This window comes from Crinia signifera, chromosome 4 (genome assembly GCF_055691185.1).
Source record: "Crinia signifera chromosome 4, ASM5569118v1, whole genome shotgun sequence".
In the NCBI taxonomy this organism is placed as follows: domain Eukaryota; kingdom Metazoa; phylum Chordata; class Amphibia; order Anura; family Myobatrachidae; genus Crinia; species Crinia signifera.
In genome coordinates this window covers 221,319,279-221,344,516 of record NC_139220.1, presented here as the reverse complement: position 1 = coordinate 221,344,516, position 25,238 = coordinate 221,319,279, and the positions used below count along the sequence as shown (strand labels likewise).

The following is a 25,238-nucleotide window of genomic DNA, read 5'->3' as shown; positions in this document are numbered from 1 at the left end:
ATCAGAAAGAGCACTGACAGATCGCTCAGCACACAGCGCTGACACAGCATTGTACCAGCAAGTGCATTATTTGATTTGGTCACAAATGATGTGTCCAGTCAGATAGAGAGCTTGGCGGTTGAACCAAGATAATTTTTCCGCATATGCCACTCTCGGAGGGACCTTCCAGTTGCCTTGCTTCCCTGCACCCTACCTGAGTGCCTGTCATGCTGCCAATCACCCCTGATTGGTCAACACTCATCACGCAGTGGCTGCAGAAATAAGCTTCCTCTGGGGAAATGTAACATAACTCCCTTCCCTTAGGCACCCTAGTGTGTACCTGGTGGCTGCTCAGATGAGTAGCTACTGGGAACATCAATGTCACAATGTGACTATGTTATAATGGAGACAATCTGATGTTCCAATGTTTTATTCACAATATCTGAGCAGTTTTTAGATAAACAATTGGCAGTTAAGTGGTTAATGAACCTGGTCACATTCTGGCACTCTGCAGCTGTATTAAGCTTCCAGCAGCAATGATTTGTAGATGTTCTCCTAATCTTACACACAAAATAGTTCTATTTGTGAGGTCAAAACATGAAATGTAACATTAAATTTCATAGGAAGTTTGGAAACATCTGCACTTTTAGAGATTACTTTGATTGTCGTTCAGCAGGTTTAGTCTAGTGCATGGGTCCTCAAACTGGGGCCCTCCAGATGTTGTGAAACTAAAAATCCCAGCATGCCTTGCCACAGTTTTAACACTCACTTATAGCAAAACTGTGGCAAGGCATGCTGGGATTTGTAGTTTCACAACATCTGGAGGGCCGCAGTTTGAGGACCCATGGTCTAGTGTATCACCATTCCTTGCTATATGATAACGGGTACATTGTAATGACTATAAAACTCTAAAACATTCAATATTAGAAATGCAGAAGGGCATAATAGGAAACAAGACAAACGTTCCCATTAACGGGGTAAATCCACTCTCAGGAACGTACAGCTGTGTATATCGCCCGCATCATACATTGTCCTGATGTGTGATGTTGATAGTAGTTAGGTACCAGAGAAGCAGTAGGTTTTGAAAACATTATTGACACCATGTACACCCATACTGGCCAGTCTTAAATGGCACATCTTAGGGTAGCATGTCATGTCCCTTTGACAATGCTATATCAGGTTGTAATGTAAATTGCTATTTTGCAGGATTATTACTCTTGGTATTTATTTTCCACAACAATGATGTCTCCTCTTTTTGTATTTTCAGGTCAGGATAATGAAAATAATGGGGAAAATATATTACATCATAATCTGAACCCATATCATGCAGGTAGGTAACTGATTATTCTGTCTTCATCTTCCCATCTTCCCATGTTACTGGCACTGATGAATACTGGACTCTGCGAGTTCAAATACGGGTATTAGACATCACAGAAAGGTTACAACATTATTTAATATTAGGACAAGCAGAGTAATATAAGGCCTGATTGAAACTTGATTGCACTGACAGTGATTAGTTTAGCATCCTTGCAGCTCCAGGGAAATCCCTCCTTGCGAATGAATGCGCTCACTGTGTGAATGGATGTGTGCGGCTGCACATCCGTTCGCACTGAAGGGAACAAATGGCGGTGTGTGGCATAATGTATCGCTTGCTCAGACACTGCCCGGCTGTTCCCGACCCGGCGTGCAGCCTGCGCTGCGTGTCTCGATCATAGGTCGCGCTGCGCAGGCCGCAGCGCTGACCACCGGCGCCGGAACCTGCTTGCCGCCGGGCCTCCCACATCCTCCCACATCATACCCGACGCCGGAACCTGCTCGCCACCGGGCCTCCCACGTCCTCCCACATCATACCCGACGCCGGAACCTGCTCGCCACCGGGCCTCCCACGTCCTCCCACATCATACCCTACGCCGGAACCTGCTCGCCGCCGGGCCTCCCACGTCGCACTTGTCTACCCGACACCTGCCTCTGCACTGCGGCCGCCTGCCCCCCTCCGCAGCTCAAAAAAAGTAAGTCAGTGTGGGGGCACAGGGGGCAATTTTCTTTTAGGGATGCCAATCCCGGGATTGAGCATTTTTCAATCCCAGTGATATTGGTGTACCGGCCCCAAGATTTCTGTTGCCATCTGACCTTCTAGACCTAATTTGTCTCTGTCCCTGTGTCCCCACCATCTCTTTCCCCACCCTCTGGCCCTTCGTCACCACCGTCTCTGTCCCTGCATCCCGCCATCCCGCTCTATGCACCTTTGTCCCCGCCATCTCTCTCCCTCCATCCCCACCATTCCTCTCACTGTCCCTGAATTTTGCCTCAATCTGTGTGGCATAATGTGAATTTTAGCACAATCCATGTGGAATAATTTGAATTTTGTGTCATTCCATGTGAATTTTGGCTCATTCTGTGTAGCATAATGTGTAAGGGGCAAGTATAAGGAGTCTACTATTGTGTTGCATAAAGGGTATATGGTGTGGTACACACCCCTATATCCTTTTAATGGCCACACCTCTTTTCTGTAGCTCGCCACTCCAGGGAGGCCCCGTGACACTGTTGTACCGGGGCCCAGGATTTCTCTTGGCAGCCCTGCATATGCATGTGCAGTACATCAATCATATGCACATTTGCAGCTGTGCAATCAGGTCTGAATCAGGCCCATAGTACAGATAAGTGAGAATAACAGTAATTATGGTTGTATGTACTGAATGCTCCATTTCCAAGGGGTATGGATCATTTGGTCCACAACAAGTTGTTAGACAAGCATTAGGTCGACACCACTAGATCAACATGGCTTATGGTCGACATGAGTTAAGGTCGACATGCACAAAGGTCGACATGACTAAATGTTGACATGGGTTAGATCAACAGGGTCATTAGGTCGATATGGGTAATGTGGCCAGGGTCATTAGGTTGACATAGGTTAGGTCGAGAGTGAAAAAAGTTGACGTGTTTTTTTTATTTCTTTTTTGTATTTATTTATTTATTTTTTACCCTTATGTCAACACAGTCAACATAAACACTAAAACATACAGTGCCAGGCACAGTGCCTTGCTATGCTCGGCACACTATTTGATTCTTCCACCATGCCCTGGTGGATGGTAGGGTATGAAATACTGCCCGTCTGCACATGTTGGCTCAAAAAACAGTAAAAAAAAAAACAATGACCCTGTCGACCTAACCCATGTCGACCTAATGACCCAGTCGACCTAACCCATTTCGACCTAATGACCCTGTTGACCTTACTGCATGTCGACATAAACTCATGTTGTCCTAAAGTCATGTCGACCTATCTGCAATGATCGTATCCCTTTCCAAGCACACTGGCTGTTTTTCTCTGTAAACATATTCGTGCTATTCAGCTCTATGTTTTTGCACTTATCGTATCATACTCAGTCATTATAGATTTCTATGTTTGCATTGTGTGGCTTTTATGAGTAAAATTTTATACAGTCTGAGGTGGGCTAATGTGTCACCTGTGTGACTGTTGCATTGCCTCCAGGAACACAAGGAGTTATCTAAAGCTGGTTTCACATTGCAAAAACCTGCTTTCAACTCGTTTTTGTAAATGTGTCTTAAAACAGGTCAAAAGCGAGTTAAACCCCTTTCATATTGCATGTTGTAAAGGTATATTGCAGTTTCAATACCATTTTTGTACCTTCGGATTCAACCCGTTTCACCCATAGAAAGCCATACAATGTCATTTTAAATGTTTTTTTCCTGCTTGTGGAGGGGGTTCATGTGTGGTTATCATTTGTAGCAAATACCGTCTCTGATCTGTTCAAACTGCAGGGAAAACGGCTCTGAAACGTGTAGGATCCTGCTTTTAACACGTTTCAAAATACCGGTATTCTGTAACCGGTAAATTGACAATGGAGCTTTCACACTGCAGCTGTTCCCGTTTTAAAATGGTAAAAAACTGCAATATACCGTGTCAAAGCTGCAATGTGAAGCTGGCTTTAGTTACGTGCTCCTTACAGGGGCAGTGTAAAGCTTCTCAGCATCCTACAAACTTTGAACCTACAGACTCCACCCCACTCCCAGCATTAACTCCACACTACCTATAATATCCACTTTCCATCCCCTCAAGTGGAATTGTAGAGGTGGTGTCTTAGGAGCTCCTCATCCACCACCTACATTAAGTACAACAAGGATGTATTCCACATAGACAGCCTTAATTTTGTTATTGACAGGCTCCGTGGCACCCCCTATGGTGACCTAAGCAGCTGCCGAAAACTGCCTAATGGTAAAGCCTGCCATGGCTCCATATGTAATTGTAATATATTTTTCAGCCCCCTGTGTGTGTCATGCTTCCTTGTTTAGAGCCTAGACCAGGCTTTCCCAACCACGGTCCTCAAGGCACACCAACAGTGCAGGTTTTAGTGATATCCAGGCTTCAGCACAGATGGTTTAATCAGAATCACTCAGGAACTAATTAAGTCACCGGTGCTGAAGCATGGCTATCTAGAAAACCTGCACTGTTGGTGTGCCTTGAGGACCATGGTTGGGAAAGCCTGCTGTAGACACTCATTTATGCTCCATCCACTGTCACTTTAGCCTCTTAATAGCTCCTATTATGGCGACCAACATCCTAAATATTTCCTCTACGTAAACAGGATCACACACCTCATCACTAAGTAATTCACAGGAACAGGGACTGGTTGGACACATAGCGAGAGGGTCGTCTTCTTGTAGCAATTAACCCTTTGAGGCTATAGATGTGTCCTCATATACCTATCATCAAAACGCTATGGCATGTAATGACCAGCGTGACTGAGACATTTTAAAAGCTGTGGTGTAGTATCTTTTTCTTAAACTTTTATAAAAACTTCGGTACTTATGTATTATCTGGGCTCCCATGTTAAATGCACCCCATTTTTTCATACCCCTACTATCCAACTACGCATGGAGTTGATTCTATATAGTGTGGCGAGCGCAGCGAGCCACCGTGCCCGAAGCGTGGCGAGCGCAGCGAGCCCCGCGAGGGGACGCGGTCTCATAAGAAAGACGGGAGCCCAGATAATACATAAGTACCAAAACTTAATTTTATTATTCCTAGGGATCATGCATTGTCATTTTGTTGAATATATTTATAACACTGGAGTCAACATTACCAAGTTAATGAGGAGAATATCTGCTATATTTAGCAAGTCACACCAAGTTTATGTAATGCAGCCGTAATTTAAAAATAAATTACAGTTATCACAGAAATTACATTTTACAGAAAAGAAAATGCAGGATTTCCTTACATGTAGAACAATATTTGGTATTTTTACATAGAACAGTACCCTGCAGCCGGTGGTACTGCCGTAGAGCCAAGGGATGCTTCAGCAGGCAGCCTGTACAGGATGCTATGGGCAGTTCATAATTTCCTAGTGTCGTCAGCTCTGCCCCCAAAGTGTGACGCTACAACATCACAAGTTTGGGGGTGGGGGGCATTACACAGCCTCCTAGGCCCGTATTCAATGCAGACGGCGAGGGGGTTAAACGGTGGGGATTGCAGAAAACAAGTGATCCTCGCTGTTTAACCCCTGCACTGGCCACTTACCCTATTCAACACTCTGGGGGAATCCTCGCTGTCAGAGGACAGCGAGGATTCCCCCAAACAGCGAGGCTTGAGGCTAATGCAGAGTCTTGCTGTTTTAGCAGCTGCATACGCCGATTTCCCCTCGCTCCAAAAATGGAGTCGACGTATGCAGGGGGTCATTTGAATACTGACCCTGCGAGCTGTGACAGCAAGCAGACAGCGCTGCTCGCTGTCACAGCGAGCAGCGCTGTCTGCTTGCTGTCACAGTGAGCCAGCGGCATTGAATACACCCCAAAGAGTACTGCTGTATGGTTCCTCCATGTCTCACATCTCAGCATACATGGTAGAGCTGTCCAGTGACACCAAGAGGAGGAGTACTAATTACCTGTGCCAAGGTATGATGGAGGGGCCCAATGTGGCCCCTAGTACCTAGCATCAGCTGCTGCAGCAGGTCTTCTCAACCCAGCACAAGCTGCTGTGTGTTGGGCTGCAGTTTAGTCAGAGAGGTGTTTAAAGTACAATTTTATTCTGTATTGTTTCCTATTGGTGCATGGCCACACCTCTTGCGATTAGGCCGTACCAACTGGAAAGTACCTGGGCCTGGCCAGGCTCTCTGCTGCCCTGCAGCTGTCTATATATAAGCTTCATATATGTAGAAACCTGTATGACCAGTACATGAATTCAGTGATGTTAATACAGGTCGAGTATCCCGTATCCGAATATCCGTTATCCGAATTATTCCGAAATACGGACATTCCAGAAAGTGAAAAAAAATAATTTTTTTGCTAAAAACTCACTGGGGACATTTGTAACAGCATCACTGGGGACATAATATGTAACTGGCACTCTATATGTGCAAGACAATGATTGCTTGGCATTCAAATTCAGTGCTGAGATAGTACACACATTTTGTTTCACGTTTTGAAACCTTGTTTTTTGAACAATTAAAATATATTTGTGTGTATTTTATGTGGTAATAAAATATATTTGTGTGTATATTATGTGTTTATACAGCATAAATGCAAGATACTTCAAAATACATCATTGAAATATTAAAATATTCCGAAATACGGAATAATCCGTTATCCAAAATTCTCCTGGTCCCGAGCATTTTGGATAAGGGATACTCAACCTGTATGTTATTTCAGCTATGTTGCCATGTCTTTGAGCTTATATAGCATTCAGGGTTTTCTTTGCACTTACAGTTGGTTCAAATAGTGTCCTTAGCCGTCATCAAATTTGCTACAGTTCTACAGCACCTTGTCTCTAAGGAACAGACCTTCCATTTGTAACAAAAATCATTTTAGCATTAGAATAATGTTTCATTTTGTTTCTGTAGAGAATTTGCTTCCTGCTCCAGTGACCCTTTCTCTTTCAATTTATTTTTCCCCATACACAGTTCTCTTTATCATTTATCTCACAATTGTATTCAAATTTGCAGTTGTATGTATACTGCAGATTAATATTTGTGAAGGGAAATGTGAAACAGAAAGTTCAGTGTATCTAAAATATTACTAACCTAATAACTTGAAACTTTCAGCAATGCACTAAACCAAAATAAATATTGACACTAAAAATACATTATTTGATTTTTTTTTTACCTGTTGTCTTTTATTGACTTGTACCTCAGTGATGTCATTGGTCAATGAGCCGGGGCCGGTGACAGGGGGGGTAAAGGGGGACATCTGACCCAGGCCCCAAGGGTCAGGGGGCCCCAAGGATCAAGGGGCACAAAAAAACATTCAGATCATTTTGTTTGTACGATGTCTGATCCGCCGCCGGGTTGGAGCAGACAAAAACATCCCGAATAACCCGCCGGTTACTCGTCACATGGTTTGATCCCCCTGAGCATTGTGATGCCATGATGCTGCACCATGCAGGTCCTTCCAATCTGCTGTCGCTGAGGATCTGCGGGGTGCACTAAACTTCAAATACCAATGTAGACAGTGCTTCCTACTCTGCAGCTGTTTCAGCAGCTCCGCAGCGCTGTCCATAAGGCTACATCCACATTGCGTCCCACTCCCCCCAAAGCGCACAGTGTGAAGCGCACTGCACTTATGGAGAGCAGCTGCCAGGGGGACATGTTCAGCTGCTGCAAGCCAGTTGAAAGTCACCACCAAGGTGAGGCTTGTGTGAAGGGGGTGTGTGTGTGTGTGTGTGTGTGTGTGTGTGTGTGTGTGTGTGTATGGAGGAGGACATGAGGGGGTCCCAGAGATAACAGCGTAAATATAACCAATTTCTCTATAGCTACTGTAGTTGTATAGGATTTTAATCGGTGAGGTAGGACCAGAAATAAGAGCAAAAGTCAAATCTTTCTCAAATGGACAACACCATGGGCCTGATTCAAGTCTGATCGGAAGGGGACAAATTCAGCCCCGTTCAGATGGTGGGGGGCTCAGTGCATGTGCGAATTTGCGCATGTGCAGACCCCCTGTGTGAACACCTTTGGTGAGTATCCACTCGCAGATGTGTTCACATGGGCAGCGTTATATGGGCATCCCTTTGAAAATGCTGGTTATTTCCCTGAGAATGCAAGCTTGGCATTCCCTGCTCAGGGTGGGCGGCTGATGTCACATGATGTCAGTGCCTGCCCCCTTTTCGGTGAACTCCAAAATAAAAATCAGAACTAAAAAGTTCAAAATGCATCCGACTGTCGCACTGTTTGTGGGCACCTTAACATAGGCCAAATACAGTAAGGTTGTATTCACATAATAGCAAACAGAAACAGACCAGCACATATACAGTATATGGGGTCTATTGTATTTACTAAGCCTTGAATGGAGAGAAAGTGGAGAGAGATAGAATACCGCCCAATCATCTCCTAACTGCCATGTCATAGGCTGTTATTATTAAAAAATGTTGATTATAAACTTGTGGGTCTGGAGGACAGATCTAAGCACAACAATATCAAGATCAGAGGTATCCCCGATTCAGTCTCCAAATTGGAACTGGAAGAATATGCCTTATTTCATAAACTCCTCCCCACTGCTGACACTAAAGAGCTTCTGATAGACCGCATCCACTGTCTTCCTAGACCACAAACAGTTTCTTCAGATTTGCAGAGAGACACTCTTCTTCAGGTTCATTTCTTTACTGTCAAGAAGCACATCCTCGGAGTAGTGAGGTAGTCGAAAAATACAGACATCCTTGGCGGTCTGCAGATCTTCCAGGACTTCTCTCCTGTAACCATTGCTAAACTACGAGCTTCCAGTTCAGGGTTTCCAGTCTGATAATCTTCTATGAGGAATCCACGTACAGATGGAGCACCTCTCAGCCAGCGCCGGGACTCACCAGAATGCCCACGCTGGTGAGATGGAGCCCCACACGTATGCGCATCTTAGTTTCAGGGCGGTGGGGGACGCAAACCCTGCCCCTCTCCACTTCAGGGAGATGGGCAGGGTTAGGGGGTACGGGGAGGTGATGGGCATTGGCAGGGAACTACGTTAGAAGGGGACACTTGCGCATCTCGTGCACGCATCCCCTTCCGGCGGCTGGCGGGGTCTGGTGGTTGGCAATCCGACCATTGGATGCATCTGTACACCATCTCCTCCCTTGATGCAGGAGTTAAGCTGCTGATGGATCGGGATATCTCTGTTGTATGACCCCCAGAACCAAAACGGCACCAGGCCCTTCGTCAAGAAGGTCTTTCACACCAGGTTCACCCTGTCTTTAAATAATGCCTACCATTATGTGCCTACCATGATGTTATTGTTTCCGCTATGTTTAATATCTAGGCTATGTTTACCCACTATCCATGTTACATGTTGATATTTTATACTGTTACTTTGTTTGAGTGGTGGTGCTCTCCATGCAAAGCCACCTCCAACATCTTTTACACTACTGCATGTTTTCTCCCTCCCCTGCAGTAGTCATGCGGGTCCAATACACCAGACCTTTTTGTTTTTTCCCCCGTGCTGTGATCCCTATGTTACTTTCACTGCACCTTACCCTTCCCCCTCCCTCCCCCTATCCAGATACCTATTATCTCACTGAATAGCACTTTACTTTCCCCCGATGTATCCCTTATATATATATATATATATATATATATATATATATATATATATATATATATATATATATATATATATATACAGGTTGAGTATCCCGTATCCGAGTATCCGTTATCCGAATTATTCCGAAAACCATACATTCCAGAAAGTAAAAAAAAATATTTTTTTTGCTAAAAACTCACTGGGGACATATGTAACAGCACTACTGGTGACATGATATGTAACTGGCACTATATATGTGCAAGAAAACGATTGCTTGGCATTCAAATTCAATATCTGAGATAGTACACAAATTTTGTTTCATGTTTTGAAACCTTGTTTTTTGAACAAATAAAATATATTTGTATGTATTTTATGTGGTAATAAAATATATTTGTGTGTATTTTATGTGTTTATACAGTATACATGCAAGATACTTCAAAATACATAATTGAAATATTAAAATATTCCGAAATACGAAATAATCCGTTATCCAAAATTCTCCTGTTCCCGAGCATTTTGGATACGGGATACTCAACCTGTATATATATATATATATATATATATATATATATATATATATATATATATATATATATCTTATATATATATATATATATCTCAAATCATTTATTTTATTTATTTTATTAACAATTTCTTATATAGCACAGCAGATTCCATAGCACTTTACAATAGTAGACAGTGATAAAACAAACTGGGTAACAACAGACAGACTTGGAGGTAAGAGGGCCCTGCTGCAAGCTTACAATCTATAGGGATATAGGAGGGAAACACAAGGACAGGCAGCAGTAATAGCAAAGCAGTCCCACCAAGTTACAAGTCCAGAAGGGAAGCTATATAATACATAAGTGCCTCAGAGGGTTATGCGTGTAGAACTTAAATATGACAGGCTTGCCTGAAGAGGTGAGTTTTCAGGGAACACTTGAAAGTTTGGAGACTAGTGGAGAGTCTTATTGTGCGTGGAAGGGCATTCTATAGGATGGGAGCAGCCCGATGAAAGTCCTGTAATAGTGAATGGGAGCTAGTGATCCGTGCAGAAGAGAGACGCAGATCTTGTGTAGAGCGGAGTGGTCGAGATGGGAGATATTTTGTGATACGTAAAGAGATATATGCTGGTGCAGTATGGTTAATAGCTTTATATGCGAGTAGAAGTGTTTTATATTGAATACGGTAAGGTACAGGCAACCAATGGAGGGACTGGCAGAGCGGATCAGCAGACGATGAGCGTCTTGCAAGGAAGATCAGCCTAGCAGCAGCATTTAAAATGGATTGCAGTGGCGAGAGTCTGTTCTTGGGGAGACCAGTTAGGAGACTATTGCAATAATCAACACGGGATATAATGAGTGCATGGATAAGAGATTTAGTAGTGTCTTGTGTGAGATACGGTCGTATTTTGGATATGATTTTTAGATGCATGTAACATGATTTGGAGACGGATTGAATGTGGGGAAGAAGTCGAGAGTCGAGGATGACCCCTAAGCAACGAGCTTGAGGGGCCGAATTCTCTCTCATTTCTGTCTTTTGACACTGAATGCCTAATCTCCTTTCAATGAATGTTAAGGGTTTAAACTCCCCCATTAAGCGTAGATTGGCTCTCTCCTTTTTTCACAAACAAAAAGCAGATGTTGTCACCATACAAGAGACTCACTTTTCCTCCGCTAGCCCCCTCTTTAAAGATAGTAACTTTCCTATAGACTATTTTGCAAATGGTCCATTTAAGCGTAATGATTTTAACAGGTCTCTTAGAAGACAAACTGACATCCCTGGTATGTCTATATTTCCCCAACACTAACCAAGTACCCTTCCTCCGTAAGCCATGCCTTTTGATACGCAAGACCTCTAAGAGTTCTTTATTTGTACTAGTTGACTTTAATCATGTTTTAGACCCCAAGCTAGATAAATCCCGTTCTTCCACCCCTACAGTAGGTCCCCCTCTACATCCAGCCCCTCTCTGTACTTCTGCAACTTATTAGTTGAATGCGACCTATAAGATATTTGGAGATCCCATATTACCTCTGGACGAGAGTACACATTCTATTCCCCAGTCCATAACTCCTATTCCAGAATCAATTTCATTTTTTGAGAGAAATGATATTGACATCATACCTATCACTTGGACTGACCATGCCCCCATCCTATGGAAGTGGAATCTGAACAGACACCTGGCTTGCACGCAGTCGGTCTTAAATAGAATGCGACAAAAATTTTACCTGCTAGGTAATAGATCAGGTAGAATACAAGCTTGCAAACTCTGTGCCCAACAGGCTAGACAAGGATTAAACATATTTTCTCCACTACTATGGAAAAAATCCTAAACCCCAAGGATATCACAAACCAAGTTGCATAATATTACTCCCAACTATACAATTTATCCTCCGACCCTATGACACCTCAGCGCACTAGTGTAACCATCTCATCCTTCCTGAACTTGATTCAACTACCCACTCTTACACCTGATCAGTTATCGTCCCTTAAAGCCCCATGGTCCTCTTTGGAAGTCCTTTCTGCTTTCAAATACCTACCCCATAACCAAGGGCGTAACTACCATAGGTGCAGGGGGTGCAGCTGCTATGAGGCCCAGAGCTGAGAGGGGCCCACTTTGCCTGTCAAAGTATCATGTGATATATACTTTTTTTTAGCATAAGCTGATCAATAGGGGCCCTTACAAACTTTTGCTATGGGGCCCACATGTACATAATTGCGCCACTCCTTGAAAAGGCACCTGGCCCTGTTCAGTTTATTACAGATTTTTGTATTACATTCCATTGCTGATACACCCAGACCAGACTGGTTTTGTACTAGGGAGACAGTTCTCTGAAAACACATGAAGAGTTTTCAACCTGATCGACTCTCTCTCTCTAAAGATCAAGATCTACTCTTTCGATCTCTTGATGCAGAGAAGGCATTAGACTGGTTTAATTGGAATTATATCAGTGAAGTACTCAATCACTTTGGATTTAAAGACGGCATCTTAACATCCATTTTTGCACTGTATAGCTCCCCTACAGCCCGGTTGTTCAGCAATGGATTTTTATCTAACACATTCCCTATTACAAGTGGCACCCGTGATATTTGTCCTATTGAACCCCTTGCCACCACTGTCTGTAATTATATAAATTTCCCTACTGTCACACTCCCTTCCCCCCACTCTATCTTCGATGCTTACAGCGCAGCCTCTTATTACAAACTATACACCACAAAAACCTCTGCCGTCCCTATTAACTCAGTTATCTCACTTGCACTCAACCTACCATTATAACTGGCAGAAGGGAACAATAAATTATTTAGGCATATTTATCCCCACCCACTCCTTACTCCCCTCCTCGCAACTTTAACTACCCTGTCTAAATCCTGGCTTGCATAAGATGTCACATGGGGCCTTATTCTGATCGGTGCGGACTTTTCCGAATTCTTCCGGATGGCGTTTTTTAGCCGTCTGCGCATGCGTGGAGAACGCTACGCGCATGTGCCACGCATGGTCTCCGTACTTGTTCTCACTAATACCGTACAGAAATGTGCACCGCATACATTCGGGCAATAGGGGTGTGTTATGGGCGTCATGCGGAAAGACACAGGGGCGTAGTTTCAAAGTGGGCTAAACTGGGCGGAAACATGGGCGGACACGGGGGAGTACACATATATTGGTAGGCGTGCATTCGGACAGCACGCCGAATGCACGCGAACAAAAAGGGAAGAAATGTGCGGTGTCCAAAAGGTTACTTTTGCTTTGCGGACACCACTCGGTCATGCGCTAGGCAATCGGAACGCCTAATCAGGACGGACGCACCTCAACCAATGTCACCTGAACCCAATACAATCACATACTTTACCCATGACTTGTTAATTACACGCTTCTCACTGCTACAATTGGAAGCATTGCAGCTTAAAGGGAACATTACATGCTGCACTTGTCACACACTTTAACACTGCAAATAATGCACACAACTTAATAATATTAATACTAATACACATGCCACTTCTGCATGTCTAAATTAATACAGACATTTGTGGGGCCAAAATAACATTTATTAAACAAACTTTGCCAATAATTGAAAATACATAACAAAACAAATGGTACCATACCAGGACAAAAATTACATAATAAATAATAAATAGCCACAGCAGAATCATTGGGAACACATCAGGTGGCTTCACAACAAAAGTACAGCACCAACACTTCAAGTACAGCACACTGAAACAGGGCAACAGAGGAACCAAACCTGACATTTGAACCGCGGGCAAAAGTGGTGACCCTGGGCACGGATTTGGACACAGGATGCTGACACACACAGCTCAATGGAAGATTTGGGAAGACATAACGGAGGAGATTAATGGGGACACAAGTTCATTTGCGAGCACGTTTGCCCCTGGCAGGCTCCTTGCCACGTGCAGCAGCTCTTCTGCCTCGTCCACGGCCAGAGTCAGATGGTGGCTCATGTGGAGCACGTGCTGGTGAGGGGGTGGATCTTCTTCCCCCTCTGGCAGCAGGGAGTGATGAGGTTGGTAATGCACCCGAAGCGGGTGACATTAGGGCCCTATTGCTGTTAACTAGCTCCACCATAAGTTCATTATGGCGGAGGAGGAGGTCGTTTTGCCGCAGGGCTTGATCAGCCAGCACCTGCAGGCTACCAGCAATAGCTTGGTGGCTGCCAGCCATAGCTTGCTGGCTGGCACTCATAGCCTGCAGGCTCTCAGCAATACTCTGCTGGCTGGTGGTCAAACCCTGCAGCACCTCCTCGGCCCTACGCACCCGCTCGAATGCCGACTCTCCCTGCTGCACAATACTATCCAGCACACGGCCCCACATGGACAATTCAGCCGCAGACAATCTTGGCAGCTGCTGCACGGGCCTGCTACTGGGGCCAGGTGGCACAGACTCCACAACCTCCTCAAGAGAATCTTGACCAAGCGGTGGCGATGCTGTTGAACAAGAAAATTCAAATTACCACACATTCCATGCAACATTTAAAACATCTACTTATGGCCTGGCAAATAATTACCTTCAAGAGTAGAAGCCATCACTTCCGCTGGGGACTCGCTGTCTATAGTGCTCACCCCCCGGACCTCCTCCACTGCTATACAGCACTGGGCCATCTCTTCCAGGGGGGTGAGCTCCAGCTTGCCAGGCATGGGGCCAGCCCCAGAGGTCTGGCTGTGTTGCCACCGCTCGGTCAATTTCTTCTTGAGGTTGCCTTTGAAGTCGTGCCACCTGCAATCAAAGTGTACATATTAATACATGTAACTCCTCATGTTTGCTGTAGCACCCATTGCAATCTGAAACATAATACAACATGTGCCTACTGACACCAAATGTACTTATATTCTTTTTTCAAACCAATCCTTAGAAGATACAAAAACAGTCACCCTCCAATAACTATCAATTCAATGTCATGGCCTACATGTCTGTGCGTCCAAGCAACGTGAACACCCATTGGCCAACTCCATCTAATATTGAATGTAAACATTACTGGACTTGTCCTACTCAAATTTTACACACATGTACTTGCCTCTTCTTAACGTGCTCCGTCTGACGAACTTGTGGAGCCATTGCATTAATCTCCGCCGTTATCTCCTCCCAGATCTTCCATCTCCTTGTGTGTGTCAACTTCACCGCAGGACACTCAATTAAATCACGTGCCCGGGTCACCAGGATGTCAAGCTCCCGCGGTTCAAATGCCATGTTTCGTGTTGTTGGTTCCCGTGTTGCCCCACTGCGGCCACGGGCACGGGCACTGCCACTGCCACGGCCACGGGCACCGGTTGCTGTACCTGAAGTGCTGGGCTGGCTACTCTGTTGGGAAGCCACCTGCTGGGTTCCCAAGGATTCTGCTGAGGATGGCCCAGCTGCTGATTGGCCTGATGTTGATGGGCCAGCTCGGTCCTCTGGGTTGAGGGGTACATATGTGGTGTTGGCCTCCATGCATGCCAAGAGATTCTGCACCACCTGGTCTTCCTCTGAGCCTGAGCCTGGCATGTTAGCAACAACTGTTTGCCTTTCTAGGTCAACTTTAAATACTATTTCTGTAATTGGCGTTAATCAGCTGCAACCTGCGTTCCGTACGGCCGCGTCCCGTACGCCAGCGTCAACCGTGCGGCGCATACGTCCCGCCCCTTGGTGTAGAGAAATATTTCCAAAAACCTGGCAAACTCAGTAAGTCAGATTTATTTGCAAAATGCAGATTCCAACACCAATGACCAAATACAACTGAGGTCATACATGCAATGTATATTTGAATGTACTTCTGTACTGTGCACTTGTTTGCTATGTAGTACAACTGACACTACCCATTCCATATGTCAATCCAGTCCACCACTTAGCCACAAGTAATCAGTGCTAGCATCCAAATCACATGTGAAAGCACTCCAAATTCAGGCTGGATGCTAGCTACTTTTCATTCCACCTCTGTATTAGGGGCCAGTAGAAGGTAAGTGTACACATGGCAGCATGGGCTAATTTTTGGAAAAGGTCTGCCACTATTTGCTATGTTTCTGTTGCATAGCTTTCATTATAAAATAGCTGTTTACTACCTTGTTGAGTTAGGTGTTAGTGTCTAGTGATGCAGACTATTTCACCTGGTGCTTATACCCATGTTTGGTGAATGTTATAGATTATATATAATGTGTTTACATCTTAGTTTAGACTGTGTGTTTAGGATGGGGGTGCGATGCAATGGGTTAGCCGTCTGTTCGGGCGCATACACGCTGTTAGTGTACAAATGAACAATAAAGTTAATACCAAATATCACTCTGACCAACCAATGACAGCACATGATTGTATGATTTGTGCCATTGCTAAAATGGCTGCCTACCAGCGAGCACAGCCCTTCTCCACTGCGGAGCTGATGTCGCTGGTGGCAGTGATGGAGAGGAGACTGGGGCAGGCAGGCCCCTTTATCACCAATCGGGATAAGCGCCGGGCATATGATGCGGCCCGGCGCCGCATATTCGCCCGCACTCATGTGCGGAGGACCATCACCCAACTGGAGAGGCGATGGTCCGACCTGCGGAGGCGGGAGCCGGAGCGTCTGCAGGCTCTGAGGCGGCGTCTGCAACGCTGTAAGTATTTTGTGCAAATACATATAATTGACAGAGGCCAGGATTTGGTCTGCTTCACAATTTTTAAAATGGAGATGAACAAACAGGCAGCCAATCAGCTCCTACCTGGCCTTTTACAACTACAGTCTGTGACATGACAGGAAGGATGTGATTGGCTGCGTGTTTATCACTCTACATTGTATCACTTTTGAAGGCTAGTGCATCTAGCCCATTGAGTGTTTGCATTTTAACATTATTTAATATTAATATTACATGAGGTCAATTGGGAGTTTATGACATAGAAAAGCCATATACTATATGTGTGATATATAACACATATATATTGTGGTTATGAGATGTACTTGTTAGAGTTATTTCAATGTGAAATGACACTCACCCATTTTGTATGTTTAACCCACAGCACGGGAGAGAGCAAGACAGGCCCGTCAGGAGGCCCAGGAGGTGGCCAGTGCGGAGGCCACAGAGGAGGTGGCCAGTGCGGAGGCCACAGAGGAGGTGGCCAATGAGGAGGCCACAGAGGAGGTGGCCAATGAGGAGATGGCCATTGAGGAGCCCAGACAAGCGGGGGCCATTGACGAGGAGTCACAGGACCAGAGCTATGTGACAGAGGAGGATACAGAGGAGGCACAGGAGGTCGGGCAGGAGGTGGAAGTGGAGGAGGAGGAGGTGCCCCTACCCCTGGAGGATGTTCCACCACCTCCCAATGTGGAGGAGGACGACCTGGTCGAGCTGCCTGCCAGGGGTAAGTAGACATAATGCTTCATTAGTGAGTTAGGTACAGGTTGTTATGTCGCACAGCTGATTCAATTTTCCTATAATATAGTAAAGAGTAGTCCCAAAAAATGGAAAACAACAGACACACTTTGGTCTTATAGGCCCATGCTGCTAACGTGCAATCTGGATGCTCATGTAGGTGATGAGTGTTAATTTATGGATGCTCTTTGTATAGAAGCAACAAAAACACTTCAATGGAATATGGGCAGGCCTGATTTATACTGGAGTCCCATGTGGGCAGTTTGCATGGGCCCCCCTCTAGCCAGTGTGCCCGTGTTGTTGTCATGTATTTTTGTAAGGTATTATGTATGATGGATTGAGCTTAGAAATTGTTAGTTGGATGGAAGCGGATTAGTTCTGCCCTTTCACCTATGTGTCAAATGTGACAAGGAATCATGAAGTAATGGGCAGAGGAAGTAGCCGAGCATTTTCCTGTGGTATCTATTCTATCTATTCTATCTATTCTATCTATCTATCTATCTAGCTATCATGCAGTTTAGCTATTAAGCAGTAACATGCAGGTATATATGTATGGGTCAATGTGGCATGTTGTAGTGGGTGTATGTTTTGAGTTGAGTGAGGAGTCTTTGGCCAGGACAAGTGTGAGTGATCCTCAAGTGTGGTTGTGTTTTTGATATATAGATTGTGAAATGTATATGTCACACAAGTGTGTGGGTGTGGTGGCAGCATCATGATCATATATTTGATGACATAACATACAAGAGTGGATAAGGTTTTTTTGGTATGTATGATTTCGCATGGTGTAGGTCATGGGTCTTCAACCTTTGGCCCTCCAGATGTTGTGAAACTACATGTTCCAACATGCATTGCCACATTTGTTCCTATAAGAGCATGCCAAAAAACCTCAGGGCATGCTGGGACATGTAGTTCCACAACATCTGGAGGGCCACAGGTTGAAGACCTGTGGTGTAGGTACTTAGGATTGACTGTACAAGGTGTACGTGAGTAGCATAATTAATGTTGTACCCCCTTTCTCATGCACACAGATTACCAGGAGCCACCCCAGGGAGTGAGAGGGGCTCTCATGAGGTTGAGAGAGGACCTGAGGCGGATGACGGCCCATGTGGAGGACCTCTGTGTCCTGCTGCTGGACCAGTGATAGGGGTCCTTTTTTTTTTTTTTTTATTTAATAATTTGAATTTTTGAATAAAAGTTTGCACTTGTTTAAGAAGTTGTCTGTGTGTTATTTTAGTCTTTAACATTAAAAGTATAAAAAGCTTTTAACACACAAACATGTGGATGTTTAGATATGTACACAGCAAAAGGGTAGATAACATTTTTATCCCCATAGGGAATGTTAGGGTTAATGTATAGTGCTTGTAAGTGTTTAAGGATCAATTAGCTAAATAACAGATGACCAGGAGCAACAATCTGTTCTCAAAGTGGTTTGCTAATTGCATAAGTGTGTCATGTGATCTATGTGGGAACTCTGATAACAGTAGTCTTGTTGTATGCGGAAGTACACCGCATCTGTGCGTAGTGGCCGGTTCGCGTCCGTTCTGACGCGGGAAGGCCGTGCATACGCGGTCAGACCGTGCAGAATCGGAGTGTTTCCCCCGCACACGCATGGTTTATATGTCGTCCGTACACACGCCCTGTTCTTACAGAGTGAGTCCGTCCGAATGCGGAGGACACGTGGGCGTTTCTACGGACGATGGCCGCACGCTGCCGCACAGCGATGCGTGCGGGCCGCACCGAAAGAATTCGGGAATATCCGCACCGATCAGAATAAGGGCCCTGGTTAGGCTGCATGGCTGCATTCAAAATGTCGCTTCTCCCTAAACTGATGTATCTGTACCATACAATCCCATATATTTTCCTGTATCCCTACAACTCTGTACCTCCATCTTAAATAAATATATCTGGTCTTTCAAGCTCCCCACTTTAGCTAGCACCAGAATGGTGCTTCCAAGAGCCTTGGGTGGACTAGATCTCCCTGACTTACACTTATATCAGGAAGTATGTCTTCTGGCCTCCCTCAAGTATTACTTCAATACTAAATTGCCAGTGGGATGGGTAGATCTTGAACAGGCCATTGCCCATTCCTTCACACTCACGGACTTGTTGTGGATCCCTAAACCCTTCACACCAGATCATCTTAATCTACTCCCATCCACACAGGTATCCCTGAAAGTCTGGTACAAACTGTCTACTACTATGTCCTCTCCAGCCTGTACCATACCAAAAATACCCATTACAATGGTAGCCTGGTTTATCCCTAACCTAAATTTAAATAGATGGAACTCTATTAGTATCTCTCTCATAGGGGACATTTTAAATGGTCATTTTTTGCTTCCCTTCCCCTCCCTACAACAGATATTCTCTCTCCCCTCCTCGGAACACCTCCACTACCTTCAAATTGCACACTGGTGGAAATCATTCCCCCCTTCCTCCATCTCTCCAGACGCACTTTCACAGACACTCCTTGCCCAGCCCTTCTTATCTCAATCAAAAGGTGATATATCTTTCTGGTACAAAATTTTGATAAACTCGATTAAGTCGCCTAAATCAAGGGCTCAGAAGAAATGGGAGTTGGACCTGGGTAGAACCCTTTCCCCTGCCCAATGGTGTAAGATTTTCTTATCGTATTATTCCATGTCTAGATGCCTCAACCACACTGAAATTCCCATTAAATTAATTCATAGGCTATACCTGACCCCAGATCGCCTCCACACATTTTGGCCTTCCTGTTCAAATACTGTATGTGCTGGAGACTATTTGGTAATGTTGGCCACATATTCCACATCTTCTGGTCCTGCCCAGTGATCTTACAGCAACAGTACTAGAATGAGGTCTTTGCTTTAATTGCTAAAGTACTCAAAATTAATATTCCTCCTGACCCCGCTTTGGCGTTGCTCCATATTATGCCTTCTAATATTCCCTCCACCAACAGATATGTTTTGCGCCATATTCTACCCGTGTGAACCTGGCCCAACAGTGGAAACAATCTGCCCCCTCTGACGTTATTGAAAATCATACTTAAAACGAATTTCCATTTCCTCACGGAAACCGAATTTATCCCATACTCCTATATGACCTCCTCCCCCTTTGTACGCTGGTCTCCATGGCATGCTTATGTGATCGATGGTGAAGGAGCCCAATATTTCCCAAATCTCTCCCAAAGTGACCTACCCTTATTTAGTCTGAATGAAACTTCCTCTACCTAACCACTGAGATTGTTGAACGCCCCTGTAACCTAAAATTTGTTATGTTTCCCGTTTAATTACTACCACTTATCTCTCATATTGAATTTATGGATATTCGCACCGTCCACCTCCAGTGCTCTACGATAGGTGTCTATAATATTTTATTGTTGTTCATGAGATTTACCCTTTGTTATTGTGTTTTATGCCAAATTCTGGATGTACCCATGACCCTCCCTATTTCCCTTAACCCTCCTTTCTTTTCTTTCCTATTGTCTCCTTTCTTTTTCTGTACCCCATAAAAAACTCTGTTCAACAAAAACCATTGATGTTAAAAAAAAATCAGTTATTAGCTGGTTGGTTAGTACTTTAGCTCCAACTCCTTCATCTCCATCTAAAGCTTAGTAAAGATATCGCCATATCTGTTAAATCATGTTCACTGATAATAATGACATTTACCAGCACTAGCTAACAATGGCAACATGACAAAGGACACTTGTACTGGGCACTGAGATTATGAGGGCCCCTAAATCCTCAGAAATCTTATGAGACCAATTCTTGTGTGTCCCAGTGTCATAGCAATAGCCCCCACAGACCCTGAGGAGGGCTTGGGGTGCAGGTCTGCTTGTGGGCACTGGGGGTCTGTGGGAGCTATTGCTAACACTGCTTGGACCGCAGACAAGATATTGTCTGTGGTCCTTTCACTCCTACCAGCAATGGAAATGTCCCACCCATAGGAGACAGTTATTATGAATGTTGGAGAAGGGGGAGGCCATTTTGGGAGGGACAGTGTTAATACAAGCAGATGTGAAAAACAACAGTGGAGGCCATATGGAGGGGGGATCATTTCATGCTCTACTATCCACTAGGGCATGGAGGGAGAATAGAATAATGTGCAAAGCATATAATATAGCAAATAAAAAAAGCCATGGATCCCATCCTTCCTTTAATAATAAATTACATGAGTATGGGCGTGGTATAGGGCTCCAGCAGCGGGGATCCCGGTGGTCAGTATCCCAACATCGGAATCCAGACTGCCAGTGCTCCGACAGGGGGGCGAGCGCAAAGAAGTCCCTTGAAGGCTCGCTGCACTAGCCACGCTGTGGGCTCGGTGGCTCACTAAGTTTGCCACAGGTTCTATTCTGACTCTATGGGGGTCGTTGACCCCCGCAATGGAGAATAGCCCCTGTGAGTCGGGATCCCCCTGTCAGAGCACCGGCAGTTGGGATTCCGACATCAGGATACTGACTATCGGGATCCCCCCTGTCAGAGCATCACCTGGCACTCCATGAGAATGTAATATGGGTTCCACGCCACTCCTAGATTAAAAGTTATTGTAATTGGTCTAGTTTTCATATCCTTCAAGAGATATGGGGAATGCATTATCTTCTTTCAAGGCTTATTGTAGTTCCCGACAAAGGTGAACCAGAATTTGTGAGCAGCTTAGTTGGTGTAATGGATGACTTTACTGCCTTGAGTTCAATTCTCACCATTGCTCTAACTGTGTGGGCTTTGTATATTCTGCTCCTGCATGTGTGGGTTTCCTCTTGGTACTATAGTTTCCTCCCACCAGTGACATAACTATGGTGAAGCAAGTGTACTGGGTGCACGGGCAGGTATGGCAAAAGGGTCACCACCAGGGCAGTGTACTCATTAAAGTGTAGAGTAAATTGTGACATCTACTGCTAGATAATTGCAATATCTGGTTCCCCAAATGTTCGCAATGCCAATGTTTTCACATTTTCACAATGTCGCCATTATCATTAGACTGCACACCCCCACAATTGCACAGTACACACATCGAGGAACATATAATGTACAATCGCCTTTGCACTGATATTTTATATGCAGTGATTAACAGGAAGGAATTATTTGGAGGAAGTGGCTGCAAAAATGCAGACACGTCACCATAGGTGGCATTTTATTAGGGGGTGCACCATCAAAGGGGTCTAGCACCACCTATTGGGTGTGTCTCACACTGCCCATTGGGTTTGTCTAACACCACCAATTAGTTGTGTCTACCATCATCTATTGGCACTACAATATAAAAAGTTTCTCAGCCATACCATATACTCCTGTGTATTTCAGTTTTAATCTTCTAATTAAGCTGTGTAACGGTACATGCAAATAAAGTCAAAAATATATATGGATGACTCAGGTATGTAGTATAATGACAATGGTCTAATACAATTAACTATGCAAAACACATATAATTGCTTGATGGTCCTAGGGCTGCTGGAGGCCCTGTAACTTAGGTACCATAGCACCAGGGAAGTGTTTAAACGGGTTTGCACAGCATTAGTGGTGCCTGTATACACCTAACACTCAATGTGTGCACACCTATGCAAATCACTGCCATTTTATAGGCATGTATCCGCCTTCAGCTACGATTGTACATAAAGAAACATGGCGCCAGCATCGCTGCTACCATACCCAGTCTAACCCTAGAAGTCAATGTTCCATGCTCTGAAAATTCACATTAGTGTAAGGCTTATAGCAGAATTCAGGGTGATATACTACTATTTGTCACTTACAAATTATAAAAAATTGTAGACATATATTTCAAGCTAATACAAACAAAAAAAGCAAAAAAAATATTTTTAAGAGTTAATAAAGAGCTGGGAGGAAGAGGCACTCACTCGGATTTTAAAAAGAAACAGGACAACAAGAAGTTAATAAATATATTGATATTTTAATATCATTATACTATGTTGGGATATCATGCAATTAACTATAGATGTCAATACGGCCCATAGTGTTATCTCAGTAGAGACACTCAATAGTGACACACCAGGCAAAAAAGAGAAGCTGTGCAGATTTTCAAAGGTGCAGGGTGCTAGAATGAACACACACACATATTATAATTTATTTATATGGCGCCACAATAGTTCCGCAGTGTCTAAAAATACATACAGTAGGTGAGAAAAAAAAAAACAAGAAAATAATGAATTACAGCATAAGGCAGTATAAGACCTGCCCTAACAAAAAAAGAGGGAAATCCAGGCTATCCACTCCTAACTGCCATGTTAGGATGTCTTTGTAAAATGACAGGAGCTGATTGGCTGATGCACTTTATTTCTCTCCAATTAATCCATCTCCAAGGTTCAGTACATCTCCCCTATAAACAGTTATTGTTCTTTAATACGATTAAAGCCAAAATGCTAAAATATGTCAAGATACAAACACTGCATGGTCAGAAAACAGTTCGCCAAGTCGTCAAGTATATTGCAAATTGACAGTATTCTTGCCTGTAGTTTGTTTGGTCATCTATAAACCGAAACTGCTAACTGGCACCTGCATGTTCACCACCTGACAATCCAATATGTTGTGATGTCAGTTGTAAAGAGCAATGCAATCTGCTGCACTATATAAGAAACTGTAAATAAATAAATAAATAAATAAATGTGATCCCCCATTGTCACCTTACCCAGTCTATTCATGTTTCCTACTTCCCTATAGCCCCCCCCCGCTTACATGTGTTATTACACACAATATATTCTTTCCACTTTTCGCATCTCTGTCACTATCCAGCCCCACACGGAAGTGATTAAAAGTGTGATCCTGTTATCGGGATTTGGTATTTCTTAAAGGCAAAGCTTAGGGCAAGAACAGCCGCTAGCTAAATGGCACAGAGTCTGTGCTATTTTTTCTACCAAGGCAACTATCTCTCTTTGGAATTCTTGTCTGCAAAGATTTGGCAGTGACAATACAAATTACATTCAATTTCCTTTTTATTTTCCTAGCATATTAAAAAAAATACTTTAGAGACATTTCATACAATGAAATCCTGTCTACTAAAGTAACAGAGAGAATTACAATTGAGTGTACCCTTTAGTGAGAAAATGCAACTATATCATATTCCTTTCTAAGGGCCCCAACGTGTATGATTTTATTGTGTTCAGGTTTTTTTTTTTACCCTCTAGCATAAATAGAGGCAAGTTAACCAAAGTATTTCTTTCTTTTTTTTCAATTGGTTTTAAATCTAGACGGGATTATCTACAGTCCCTAGAATGGGACGCCTCCGGTCATCTATCATAATGCTTTTTACATGCAAGTAATTGCTCTTCTAAAGATGAATGGTGGTACTACAGGGGAATAATATACAGTGGAGAAATAGCTCAAATGTTATTTCGAAGGACCAGAATGGGAAATACAAAATACTCTCTTCCTGAAAACAAAATAATCAAGGCATATAAAAATATAAGAAAATGGCGTTTGCAATAACAAATTAATAATAAGAAAATGTGACAAATTGCTCCTTTTCATGGGTAGATGCAATGTTATTGAAACATTGCAAATGGACTTTGTGGAGCAGTGAAGCAAGTCCATTTATAAAGAGTTTATTTCATACTTATAATTAATTGAAAGACCTTGGACAGTTGCTGTGAACAATCTCTTTGAATTTAATGAGCAGCTTGTGAAAATACTTTGGAAAGACGTAAACTGTTGTGGGAAGGAGGCTTGTTTTGACAGACTTTCCATTTGACGAAAAAGTTTAGACTGTTACATTTTTAAAACTTTAAATAAATGTTTAGATCTTATTTTTTATGACAGTGTTTTAACAGACCAAAGAATAAATAGGGTGTCGTAAAGAGTACTCTTTTAACACTTTAATTTGTACACATAACGTCATCTGGATTATTCCGTTAATTTACAAATGACAAAATGTACAGTAATTGTCTACCTCCTGTCTGTCTGTAATTGCCCCTAACAATACAATTGCATCCTGTATCAAAC

General features: G+C 43.7%; 2 protein-coding genes across 2 annotated transcripts in view; both read left to right on the top strand.

Annotated features, from left to right (window-relative positions):
* The window catches only part of LIPC (lipase C, hepatic type), a 130,725-nt gene that overhangs the window by 37,109 nt on the left and 68,378 nt on the right, over nucleotides 1–25,238 (top strand). The window contains exon 3 of the mRNA XM_083183823.1: nucleotides 1,247–1,309. Within this exon, the coding sequence (XP_083039949.1) occupies nucleotides 1,247–1,309 (63 nt within the window). The remainder of the gene's footprint in view (nucleotides 1–1,246; nucleotides 1,310–25,238) is intronic.
* On the top strand, nucleotides 11,232–19,077 carry LOC146072170 (uncharacterized). The gene is made up of 4 exons (XM_083179502.1): nucleotides 11,232–11,429; nucleotides 15,920–15,932; nucleotides 16,964–17,305; nucleotides 18,345–19,077. Exons 1-4 carry the CDS (start codon nucleotides 11,232–11,234, stop codon nucleotides 18,455–18,457), a joined length of 666 nt encoding a protein of 221 aa, XP_083035628.1. The 3' UTR covers nucleotides 18,458–19,077.

Coding starts and splice junctions, on each gene's coding strand:
- LOC146072170 (XM_083179502.1), top strand. CDS start 11,232: ATGATTTTAACAGGTCTCTTAGAAGACAAACTGACATCCCTGGTATGT. Junction 17,306..18,344: donor GGTCGAGCTGCCTGCCAGGG/GTAAGTAGACAT, acceptor TCATGCACACAG/ATTACCAGGAGCCACCCCAG.